Source organism: Triturus cristatus, chromosome 8, assembly GCF_964204655.1.
Source record: "Triturus cristatus chromosome 8, aTriCri1.1, whole genome shotgun sequence".
NCBI classification, from domain to species: domain Eukaryota; kingdom Metazoa; phylum Chordata; class Amphibia; order Caudata; family Salamandridae; genus Triturus; species Triturus cristatus.
In genome coordinates, this window is record NC_140591.1 from 584,053,187 (window position 1) to 584,065,439 (window position 12,253).

Genomic DNA, 12,253 nt, shown 5'->3' on the forward strand with positions numbered 1-12,253 from the left:
TGCTCATGCAGGTATGCTCTCACATGTAATATATAGCACCCTGTCACAGGGCTGTAAGGCCTGCTGTATGGGTGACTTACAAATATTAAATGCAGTGTTAGGGGTCATGGCACACAGGGATGTGTGTCATGTCGTGTTTTCACTTTGGTCAGCACCAAATCACGCAACCTGCAATGGCAGTCTTGTATGTGTTTGGTGAAGGGTCTCGTGGGGTGGCACTATTCGTGCTGCAGCTCTGAGATATCCTTCTTTGGTACCTCATGCCCTAGGTACCAAGGTTACCATTTACTCAGGACTTATAGAGGGTGCTAAAGTTATTGACAATTGGAGGAAATAATTGTACAATTTTGGGAAAGAGATCTGGCACTAGGGATCTGGTTAGCAGGAACTGAGTGCACTTCCAATCGAAATCACATCAAATACCAGGCAAAAAGTGGGGGAGACCATGTCAACAAGCATTGGCATAGCCAATAGGTCTCGCCTTTGGGACCTTATAAGTGTTTAGCCATGCAACAGTTGATGTTGTTGCACAAATGATATTGTGATGCATAACTTATAAGGTCCCAAAAGCGAGACCTATTGGCTATGCCAATGCTTGTTATAGTTCGCATCAATGATGATGTGGTGTTTTCTGTCAACGAGAGCGGGTCTTCACGCAGAGGCGATGCCTGGTTGCATCCTAGGCAGCAATTTGCTTTTTGTTGATGGGTAGATGCGAGTGCACATACCCTGTTTGATTGTATAAGTAGGTGCATCCGTGTGCCCCTACACTTTTAAGTGCACTATAAGGGCGAGTTTGTGCATCCTGGTGTGTGTGTCTTTATTTATTTTTGTTGTTGTTTTATTTTGCACGTGTGCTTGCGTGTTTATTCGTGCGGTCTGTGTTTCCCTCCTTAGATATACGCATCCACTCATTAACAAGGCAGAACACTAAAGATGAGCATGTACGTATTTGTTTGTCTGTGAACTGTTTGCGTCTCTCCTTAGAGTTTTGTATACAAGCACACCAATTCAAACCAGGGTGTGTGTGCTTAAAGTGAGAGAAGTCAAAGTGTGTGTGGGTGTTTGCAAGCGCACACGTCAAAATACGTTAGTGTGTGTAATCGCCATTTGGTGAGTGTAAATGGGTGTTTTGTTGATCTCTGTCTGTGTTGGAGAGTCAATGTTGCGCGCCTGCACCTGCTGTCTTGGACAAGTCAATCTTAAAACACAACAAAACCATAACACAGACGTGCGCGACTGAATTTAGGACAGACGCACTGTTTCATTAGGCGTTCTTTCTGCCTAGGACGTTCTGAGAATTCCTCGAAAAGAGAGCATTTCTGAACAGATTTTCTGGCAAGTGGGCTCCTCGAGTCGGGTCCAGTACTTCTCGGAGGAGTAAGGTAGCAGTGAATGCCGGTCGCAGTCCCAGGCACATCTATACTAAAAGTAAGACCAGTTAGAATATGAGCCCTTCCTACGCCGCTTGTCAGTGGTGGATTACCCTGTCGCTCAAGATTCCAAGTTGTCGACAAGCGAAGAGGATATACAAATATAGTCGTGAGAATATGCTAATTACAAGATGTAGGACATGCCAAAAGAATGGGGGTGGTGGGGCAGTCTGAGATGTAAAGAATTTAAAAATTCCATTAGTTTATCTGTTAGAAAGTTGGCACCTTGCAAGTATGTCAGATTTCACTTATTCATAAGAGCAGTGCAAAGTTGTTTGTAAATATATACTGCACAAGGCAACAGCACGTTTTTGACATCCTACAGGAAAACACTTCCTAGGTGTGCACCTGGCACATCGACCAGAGGAAAGCAGAAGTGTGCATGCCACAGTAGTATGAAGAAACGTCTGAGCTGACTTGCACAATATTCAGACATATGTGTCGGTCGGCCGGAGTTCCTCAAAATCTCAAACAGCCAATTCGTTTGAGGGTGGGCGATGAGCGAGACATTAGAGTTAGTTAATGCAGCTCAGTGCTTTTTGCTATAGTGGGAAATCGTCGTGATATAACGGAGCTCTGCATGCATGTTTTACCTCTGTAACAATATATTATTACCAATACACGCTGCAGTGCACCGTCGGCACCACATGCATTCTCACTCGAGTTACAATAGGAGCACCGCACTGCGCCACTTCGATACTACACACATGGACCACAACCTCCGCCCACTTTACCGTCAAATGGCTGTGATATTAAATATGGGGTGGCAGAGAGAGCGTGCTTTTGAGTGCACAGATGATAGACAGAGGGGAACAGAGTGTCTGAGCACGAGTGGTGCTAGAGAGACGGGGAGGGTTGTGGGTGTGTACCTGTAGAGAGCAAAACAAGACGAATGGAAACAAGCATTGGCTGCGCGGCTGTGAAACTGACACGGCCGCGCGGCTCGTGAAAGTGATCGTGATCAAGCGCGAAAGTGATCGTGATCAAGCGCGGCGAGCAGCGGAGGAAAGACAGATGGCGCTGCGCGCACGCGCGCGTGCATGCAAGCTTTAGGCCACCAAAAGCCTGTGGCAGCACTTTGAAAACCCACAGACTAAATGTCTCGCAGAGCAGCGCATGCGCTGGCTCAGCGAGACCTAAAAAGGGGCACTTTCCTACAGTGAGGTAAAACATTGTGGGCCCGATTCACAGAACTAACTTAAGACAAAATCCTAAACTTACTACCATTTTGGTATTCACAGAAGGCACTTACTCATTTTGGTATTCACAGAAGGCACTTACTCATTTCGGTATTCACAGAAGTTAGGAGCCCTAAATGCCTTCTGTGAATACCGAAAGTCTTAAAATTAGGATTTTTCTCAGTTTAGTAGTAGTATAGTTAGGACTCCTAACTTTAGGACTCCTAAATGCCTTCTGTGAATACCGAAAGTCTTAAAATTAGGATTTTTCTCAATTTAGTAGTCCTAAATCTAAACTTAGGACTACTAAATTGAGAAAAATCCTAATTTTAAGACTTTCGGTATTCACAGAAGGCATTTAGGAGTCCTAAAGTTAGGAGTCCTAACTATACTACTACTAAACTGAGAAAAATCCTAATTTTAAGGCTTTCGGTATTCACAGAAGGCATTTAGGAGTCCTAAAGTTAGGAGTCCTAAACTTAGGACTACTAAATTGAGAAAAATCCTAATTTTAAGACTTTCGGTATTCACAGAAGGCATTTAGGAGTCCTAAAGTTAGGAGTCCTAACTATACTACTACTAAACTGAGAAAAATCCTAATTTTAAGACTTTCGGTATTCACAGAAGGCATTTAGGAGTCCTAAAGTTAGGACTCCTAACTTCTGTGAATACCGAAATGAGTAAGTGCCTTCTGTGAATACCAAAATGAGTAAGTGCCTTCTGTGAATACCAAAATGGTAGTAAGTTTAGGATTTTGTCTTAAGTTAGTTCTGTGAATCGGGCCCTGTGCATCTTGGCCATAAAATCTGTGTATGTGCTGTGACTAGTCAATCGGACAGCTAGGATATTGGGCACTGAGCAAACATATGATTTTTTTTTTTTCCATTCTGAGAGCTATTTCTATTTTTCCTTCTACGTGCAGCACCACTGAACACTATTTCCGGCACAATGGGAGCCTTAACGACAACATCAAACACTTTCCTTTCGAGGCTACCGATCAACTGCTCAGTATTTTAACCAAGCAAACATTCTACGGCGTTCAAGGAACTCGGACCTGGCACTTACCCTCTGGTCTGCAAGTTTATCGGCGGCACAAAAGCACTGGAAAACCATACCAGTGTTTGAAGCAAGCTATTCCAATGACTAGTAACAATAACAAATACCCAGTAGAGAAGGGAAAAGAGACTGCATAAAACTGAGGAAAAGATATATTTCTTTTTCCCCCACGAGGAAAGGGCACAGTGCTTATTTTAAAACAATCAATGTTCTGAGAGGTGTAGAGACCAGGGGGGACCTTTAATGGCTTTCGTACTTTTTAGACACTATTTTAACCTGTGGTGGACCAAACCCTAAATCCCACATATGACAACATTTAAATAATGAATGCAGGTAGACAGTTTAAAACATGATTAGAATAAAGCTCTAATTTATGGACAGTCTCCAATCAATTGTATTCGTGGTGAGAATATTTTCTGAGATGAAATACATTCTTAGTAGATTAGTGTTTCAAACGAGCTAGCTAACATGTGTTAGATGCAGATCCACAGGACTCCTACCTTACTGCCCTCTTCTCTGACCAAAGGGACACTTTACTTCTTTTTTCAATTGTATTCGTGGTGAGAATATTTTCTGAGATGAAATACATTCTTAGTAGATTAGTGTTTCAAACGAGCTAGCTAACATGTGTTAGATGCAGATCCACAGGACTCCTACCTTACTGCCCTCTTCTCTGACCAAAGGGACACTTTACTTCTTTTTTCAACTACTATCAGAAACACTGCATCTATTGTCTACCCAATACTATTTTTTCAAATATAAATAATTCCCGACGACATTTACACTTACTTCATGTCTTGAAAAGGCCCTAGGCCTGCACACGGAGTAGAGGGCGATACAAGTGTTGGCTAGCTCGTTTGAAAAACTGATCTACTAAGAACTTATTGAATCTCAATAAATCTTATCACCACGAACACAACTGATTGGAGACTCACCCAAAAATAGAACTATTTCCTAATCAATTTCAATGAGTGACCTGAATTCATTATTTTATAACACACTACTTTGTTGTATATAATCCCGCCTACAGATTTAAACCTACTGTGAGATACTTAGCTGGCTTATAAAATTGCCTAAAGTAGAGGTGAGATTTTTTTGTTTGTTTGAGTTTATCCTTTTACCAAAAAGAGACCTTTAACTCTCTAACTCATTACCTAAACAATGTGTACACAGGTGGGGAACCTTTAGTCCACCCTAAAAATGTTGATAACACATATATTAGGGAATTACAATGCACACTATAAACCAAACTTTCTCTATCAGTGGTTCATAAATCAAAGGATAATGGATCAAAGTACAAACTAGGTGAATAGCCACTTTTAAAGTCATTCTGAATGTGTCATGGGCTGCAAACGGCCTCCGTGGAAACCAATGTGCCACGGAGGTTCTAAATTGCAAAAAAGGGGTCCACGGGTAAATGGATGCTAGTGGTTATAGCGCAAAAATAAGTGGGCTCATTGTCCTCTTAGATGGTATCGCTTATTGGCACATTGCATGAATCGTTACAATTAAAATTGAAAATAATTATCTAGTGATAGCGCGTAGTTCTTGCTAGGTGAAATCACATTTAACATAAAAACACGAACTTATGACTGACAACATAGAGGACTGACAATGGCGGTCTCACTTAAACTCTGAGTGTGTTATGCCTCATGGATCCGATCGGTCTCTGCTGTACCCCATGCTGACCCTGTCGAGGTGTGGAGACAGACATGGGCACAGTTTGAAATTAATAAAAGATTAAAGGTTAAAAGTTCTCAGTTTGGCGGCTCCCGCGATGAATTCACATTTGTCAGGGGAAAAGAGATGGTATGACCTACTCAGACAGTCGGATCCCGCTGTTGTGCCGTGAGCGGTTTTACTGTGCTGTCTCTAATAGGAAGTGCTCGCATGGTCACATGGGTGTGATCAGGCCGGGTACTTCCAAAATCATCTAGAGCGCTGACCCAGAAAGATGCGCATGCTTGTTAGCGCGTATGTGTGTTAACATTGCTGGAAGTATGCGTATTGTGCGAGTATGTTCCAGACAAAATGGTGTTAGTAAAGTTTTGATGGGTGATTGAAAAAGTTTATCAAAAAACTTGCGATGCTCAGTAATGATTAAAGATAATCTAAGTTCTACATTTGTCGGTGCAGAATCATGTTGAACTACACAACGGGGCAAGCATATTGCGGGCTACACGTGGTGGTATAGTGTCAATCCCTAGTACTACAGAGTGGAAGTGAAGAGTTAGTACCTTGAGTGTATGTGCATAGGTGTTGTGACTTACTACAAGGTCGGGGTAAGTCCGATTGCATTGCTCATTTCAGGCAACGAGTGCACATGGATGTAGTTCCCTACAAAGTCGGGTTGCGCTTTTAAGTTAAAAAGTGCAATTGCAGTGTGATTGAATTATACCTATTGGGCAACGACAATTGTGGGATCTGTTCAGATTTGGGGATATTCTGATCTGATTGTACAATTGGATACTCGTATGTTTATGCTGCAGTTAGTATCCTATGTGCCACTGAGTATGGGATCCAAGAGAAAGTTATTTGCGCCGTATATTGTTCCAAGGCACGTTGTCATTAAAACCCTTTGTTTGAGTAGATAGTCTGTATACCCAACGTTGTTCCTTTTTGAACAGTTGGGATTGTATGTTTCTTGTGTTTGCATTGAGTTGTTCAATTACTACCCAGGTCATGTCATTGGTAGTGTGTCCCATTGTTAAGTAGTGGTCTGTAAGTTTCGTGGTGTTCCGTTTACAGCGGATGTTGCTCCGATGTTCACATATTCGGTTTTTTATTTTTCTGCTGGTCATGCCCACATATCGCAGTTGGCATGGGCAAGTGATTAGATAAATCACGTTGGCTGAGTTGCAGTTCGTGTGTCTTTTGATGCTCCAAATTTTGCCTTGCTCAAGGTGTAGGGTTTTTGTGGTTTGTGTCAGATGGCAAATACTACAATTACCACATGGGAAATGGCCGGTGACTTGAGGCAGGCCCCATGCACTGAGCACAGTGCTAGGGGTTGTTGTTGGTTTATTTGGACGAGTAGATACCAAACTGTCCCTGAGATTTTGTGATCTTTTGTAAGAGAACAGTGTTTTTTCCCATTGGAGTTTGCCTGAAGTCACGATTTTCCAATTGGTCTGGATCATTTTAGCGACTTTGTTTGAAATAGAATTATATGTTGTTACACAGGTAAGTGGTATGGTAGATGTCGTGTTGACTTTGGGTTCTAGTAGACTTTCCCGATTCTGGTTTCTTGCTCTTTTTTGTGCCTTTTGGACAGTTTTGTTAGGGTAACCCCTGTTCTTTAGTTTTTCTGTCAGTTGTTCTGCTTGGGATTTAAACTCCTTGATTTCGCTGCAATTGCGGCGCAGTCCAAGATATTGTCCGTAGGGTAAATTCTCCCTGAGTGGTCTAGGGTGGAAGCTTTCAAAATGCAAGAGAGAATTTTTTGCAGTGGGTTTGAAGTGCGTTTTCATCTTGAGGACCCCTTTATGTGCCTCTATTTCTAGGTCCAGGAAAGTGATGCTCTCTCGGCTTGTGATGTGCGTGAATTGTAGGTTGGGATCCAGAGTGTTGATCCAGTTCAAGAATTCACAAAGTCTTTGTTCATTGTTTGTCCATATCAAGAAGACATTGTCTATGTATCTCTTATAGAATGTGATGTCTTTGTTGTATGTTGTTGTAACAAAACTGTCCAAAAGGCACAAAAAAGAGCAAGAAACCAGAATCGGGAAAGTCTACTAGAACCCAAAGTCAACACGACATCTACCATACCACTTACCTGTGTAACAACATATAATTCTATTTCAAACAAAGTCTCTAAAATGATCCAGACCGATTGGAAAATCGTGACTTCAGGCAAACTCCAATGGGAAAAAACACTGTTCTCTTACAAAAGATCACAAAATCTCAGAGACAGTTTGGTATCTACTCGTCCAAATAAACCAACGACAACCCCTAGCACTGTGCTCAGTGCATGGGGCCTGCCACAAGTCACCGGCCATTTCCCATGTGGTAATTGTAGTATTTGCCATCTGACACAAATCACAAAAACCCTACACCTTGAGCAAGGCAAAATTTGGAGCATCAAAAGACACACGAACTGCAACTCAGCCAACGTGATTTATCTAATCACTTGCCCATGCCAACTGCGATATGTGGGCATGACCAGCAGAAAAATAAAAAACCGAATATGTGAACATCGGAGCAACATCCACTGTAAACGGAACACCACGAAACTTACAGACCACTACTTAACAATGGGACACACTACCAATGACATGACCTGGGTAGTAATTGAACAACTCGATGCAAACACAAGAAACATACAATACCAACTGTTCAAAAAGGAACAACGTTGGGTATACAGACTATCTACTCAAACAAAGGGTCTTAATGACAACGTGCCTTGGAACAATATACGGCGCAAATAACTTTCTCTTGGACCCCATACTCAGTGGCACATAGGATACTAACTTCAGCATAAACATACAAGTATCCAATTGTACAATTAGATCAGAATATCCCAAAATCTGAACAGATCCCACAATTGTTGTTGCCCAATAGGTATAATTTAATCACACTGCGATTGCACTTTGTAACTTAAAAGCACAACCCGACTTAGTAGGGAACTACATCCATGTGCACTCGTTGCCTGAAATGAGCAATGCAATCGGACATACCCCGACCTTGTAGTAAATCACAACACCTATGCACATACACCCAAGGTACTAACTCTTCACTTCCACTCTGTAGTACTAGGGATTGACACTATACCACCACGTGTAGCCCGCAATATGCTTGCCCCGTTGTGTAGTTCAATACGATTCTGCACCGACAAATGTAGAACTTAGATTATCTTTAATCATTACTGAGCATCGCGAGTTTTTTTTATAAACTTTTTCAATCATCCCTCAAAACTTTACTAACACCATTTTGTCTGGATCATACTCGCACAATACGCATGCTTCCAGCAATGTTAACACACCTACGTGCTAACACGCATGCGCATCTTTCTGGGTCAGCGCTCTAGACGATTTTGGAAGTACCCGGCCTGATCACAACCACGTGATCATGCGAGCACTTCCTATTAGAGACAGCACAGTAAACCGCTCACAGCACAACAGCGGGATCCGACTGTCTGCGTAGGTCATACCGTCTCTTTTCCCCTGACAAACGTGAATTAATCGTGGGAGCCGCCAAACTGAGAACTTTTAACCTTTAATCTTTTATTCATTGCAAACTGTGCCCATGTCTGTCTCCACACCTCGACAGGGTCAGCATGGGGTACAGCAGAGACCGATCGGATCCATGAGGCATAACACACTCAGAGTTTAAGTGAGACCGCCATTGTCAGTCCTCTATGTTGTCAGTCATAAGTTCGTGTTTTTATGTTAAATGTGATTTCACCTAGCAAGAACCACGCGCTATCACTAGATAATTATTTTCAATTTTAATTGTAACGATTCACGCAATGTGCCAATAAGCGATACCATCTAAGAGGACAATGAGCCCACTTATTTTTGCGCTATAACCACTAGCATCCATTTACCCGTGGACCCCTTTTTTGCAATTTAGAACCACCGGGGCACATTGTAGCCACGCATGTTTATTTTGTAGATAGCCATCATGCATGCCCCCACCCAGTCACATGCATGATGCCATCATCTACAAATACAGGAGCGTGCATGAATTATAATGATGCATGACAAACAACTGAACGCTGTGTACCTGCATTCACTAACCCTTTCATTTACAGGTACTCCGACCAGAGGATTTGTGAGTAACACCACAATCGACTACACTCACAGCACACTTTAGGGTGTGTGCTGATATCTACACCCACGTGGCCGCCTTTTTGGTCACTCACTAATTTGGTCCTGACGAAAGCCTTATGATCTAACCCAAAGGTTGAAACTAGTAGCCCTAAAATCAAAGGGATACTGAAGTACATACTATACCTCATATAGATCCCGATGTTGTTTTTACATATGTCCTAGGTCCCTTTCATTAAAACTTTTATAAGGGTTATTCCTAGAGACATTTTTAACTCATAACTGCACTTCACATATCACTTCACTTTCCTTCACAAACAACCTGCTCCACTGTAACTCAGGCGTTGAAGCACAGCTGGATTGCATTAGGTGATCCAGCTGTGCCCCAGCTGTGCCCCGATGATGAAGCATGCTACCTACCAGGTAGGTGGGTGAGGGGTTTCCTAAAAACGACCTACAGTTGTTTGCACTCCTTTCTATTGAAGGTAGTGGCAAGGATCTTTTGACCACAGTTACCTCATAAAAGGACTTGTCATGAGAAGGTAATTCTGCAGGGTGCTGGGGCGCTCAAGAGGCAACAGAATAAGAGGGGAGGTTCTGGAATGGAAAGGGGGTGGCCAATTTTACAATGAATAAAGGTTCTGGAAAGAAGAAATGGGTGGGAAGAGTTCAAAATTGAACAAGGGAGACAATTGTGAAAATACATAGAAACAACATTTTAATAGAAAAAAAGGGTAGTAGTATTAACAACAGAGGAACAGTTATGTAATGGAAAGACAACCAGGACTGCAAAAATAAAATCGACAGCAGATACGAAAAAGAAATGTAAGATGTAGTTTTGCCATGACCGGGTGATGGGGCAGTTTTGAAATGCCGAGGATCTAGATGGGAATTACATAACATATATGGTGCGAGGAAGTGGAGTATGAAAATTGGCGACAGGATAGCTTTGTTAAGAGTTATGTTAGCCCATCTCCTTCAAGAACTGAGCACTCCAACGTACCTGGTGCAGCAGTACATTGGTGTCAGGCAGCAGATGGTGCGACTCAGGGAGCAGGCGGCTCCGCAGGGGTGGCTGGGGTTGGAGGACTACGCTGTCGGGAACTGGACAGGTTTCGCAGTTGGGGCATCCACAGCCGATGTCATCGCGCAGGTAATGCTCGCGCACTATCTTCAACACCCCTCCCGAACGGGTCTTTTTCATAAAAGTCTTAGACTTCAGCATCTTCTTCGTGTACACAGCGCAGTAAGCATGAGATGTTGAGTTCAGCCTGCAGCACGTTACAACTACCGACATAGATAAAGGACTACATTCTGTAGGACTTGCGCCCACTTCTGGAGCTAACAAAGCGGCCATATTAGAGGTGTCATATCCTGTTAAACTGGAGGTACAGTAGACCAAATTTACAAACTCAAATAAGATTATAAACCTAGCAATGTTATTTCAAAATTCGTGCACGGTTTAAGAATCTAACGAGGTATTTACATGGTAAAAACATATTGAAATACAATTTGTGATTGTATCATTAAGGTTTTTCATTTCCTGACTTCAGTGTTGCGGGAGCTAATTCCAAATTTAGGGCAGCTGCCTTTGAAAACCGGATAGTTTTAAATGGTGCTGCATACAGGCGTATCAGCTTAAATTATAGAGTCAATATGCTCTCTTTTATTTTTCTTCTTGTTTAGACAATGTCCGTCCACAATTGTTTGCAGAACATGATGGCGCTATCGTTTCATGGGAGAGGTTGACCGTCTAGTTATTTCAGTAGATTGTTTGATGGGCGGTCATTTCCGGGGTAGTGGGTGGGCTCTTCCCATTTTAACCCAATCGCAGATCTAACTGAGACATTACAGTCGGCTACGTGACAGCCAGAGGATGTCAATCGGTATAATCTAGCTTCCCAATTGGCTCTCTGTGGCTTCCCTTTTTAGGTAGGACGGGTCTTCGGAAGAAAGGCGGCGACAACTAGAATTTAAAGAAAACTCAAGCGGGAGTCTGTGTAATAGTCCCGGGAACTTTTCACCTGTTTTGGGAGAATTGCCCTGTATGCTGGTATGTTGTCATGTAATCGTGTATAAATATACTTTCTCAGTGTACTGTAGAATGTTATTGCATAAGTGTTTATATCAGCAATGGTAGTAAAGAACAGCGCACAACTGTTGATTGAAATGGCCTGTTTTTGAACAATTCAACATGTAACTAGAGGCTATCCTTTGCTTTCGTCAGTCTTGATTGGCATGTGTCGTGGATGTCCTGGGAATTACTGAGTGGCGCGATGTTTTGTTCGAGATTTCCAGTCTGTTTTTATCGCTAACCCTACAGCATCTCGCCGCTTCTCAAAAGACTATTGTAGAGAGACAGACCCCTTGCAACGTCTTTCTGCAGGGGCTGGCAGCATTAGCAAATGTATATCCCTCCATGTTAATGGATCTACGGCCAGGAGTCGTTGAGAAGTTGCGCCAGGATAATTTGATCTAGGGGTCTTCTATTTTATTCCGTTCGTCTTTACCAAGCAATTACGGAAAACAATTTAGGTGGATGGAAAATATTGGGATAGCCCGTTGACTGTTTTCTTCAGACGTTGTCAAGTCAAACACTGCGCTGTTGTCATGGTGTTTACGATGTTCCGTAGAGGCTCCAAGGGTGCAGGGGAGGAACTATGCTGCTCTCTCGGGAAAGGATTTGGGTTGTAGCATTGTGAGCCCTCCTGTCAATTTTCTTCCGCCGGAGGCTAACTCTTTTTCTCCGACGTGCATGTTGAATGAATATGTAACGTGAGACAGGTAGCAACAATGTTCCCAATTATTTTGTTGGTGG

General features: G+C 42.5%; 2 protein-coding genes across 4 annotated transcripts in view; one reads left to right on the forward strand and one right to left on the reverse strand.

The window, feature by feature from the left end:
* Positions 1-10,730, reverse strand: part of DIS3 (DIS3 exosome endoribonuclease and 3'-5' exoribonuclease) — a 356,327-nt gene extending 345,597 nt beyond the window's left edge. Inside the window, exon 1 of the mRNA XM_085622000.1 lies at positions 10,439-10,730. Coding sequence (XP_085478126.1) covers positions 10,439-10,660 — 222 coding nt within the window. The 5' untranslated portion in view covers positions 10,661-10,730. The remainder of the gene's footprint in view (positions 1-10,438) is intronic.
* Positions 10,731-11,378: 648 nt separating this feature from the next.
* PIBF1 (progesterone immunomodulatory binding factor 1) overlaps positions 11,379-12,253 on the forward strand; it is an 848,309-nt gene continuing 847,434 nt past the window's right edge. For all 3 annotated transcript variants that reach the window (XM_085622002.1, XM_085622001.1, XM_085622003.1), the window contains exon 1: positions 11,379-11,488. The gene's annotated coding sequence lies outside the window, so the exon portion shown is untranslated. The remainder of the gene's footprint in view (positions 11,489-12,253) is intronic.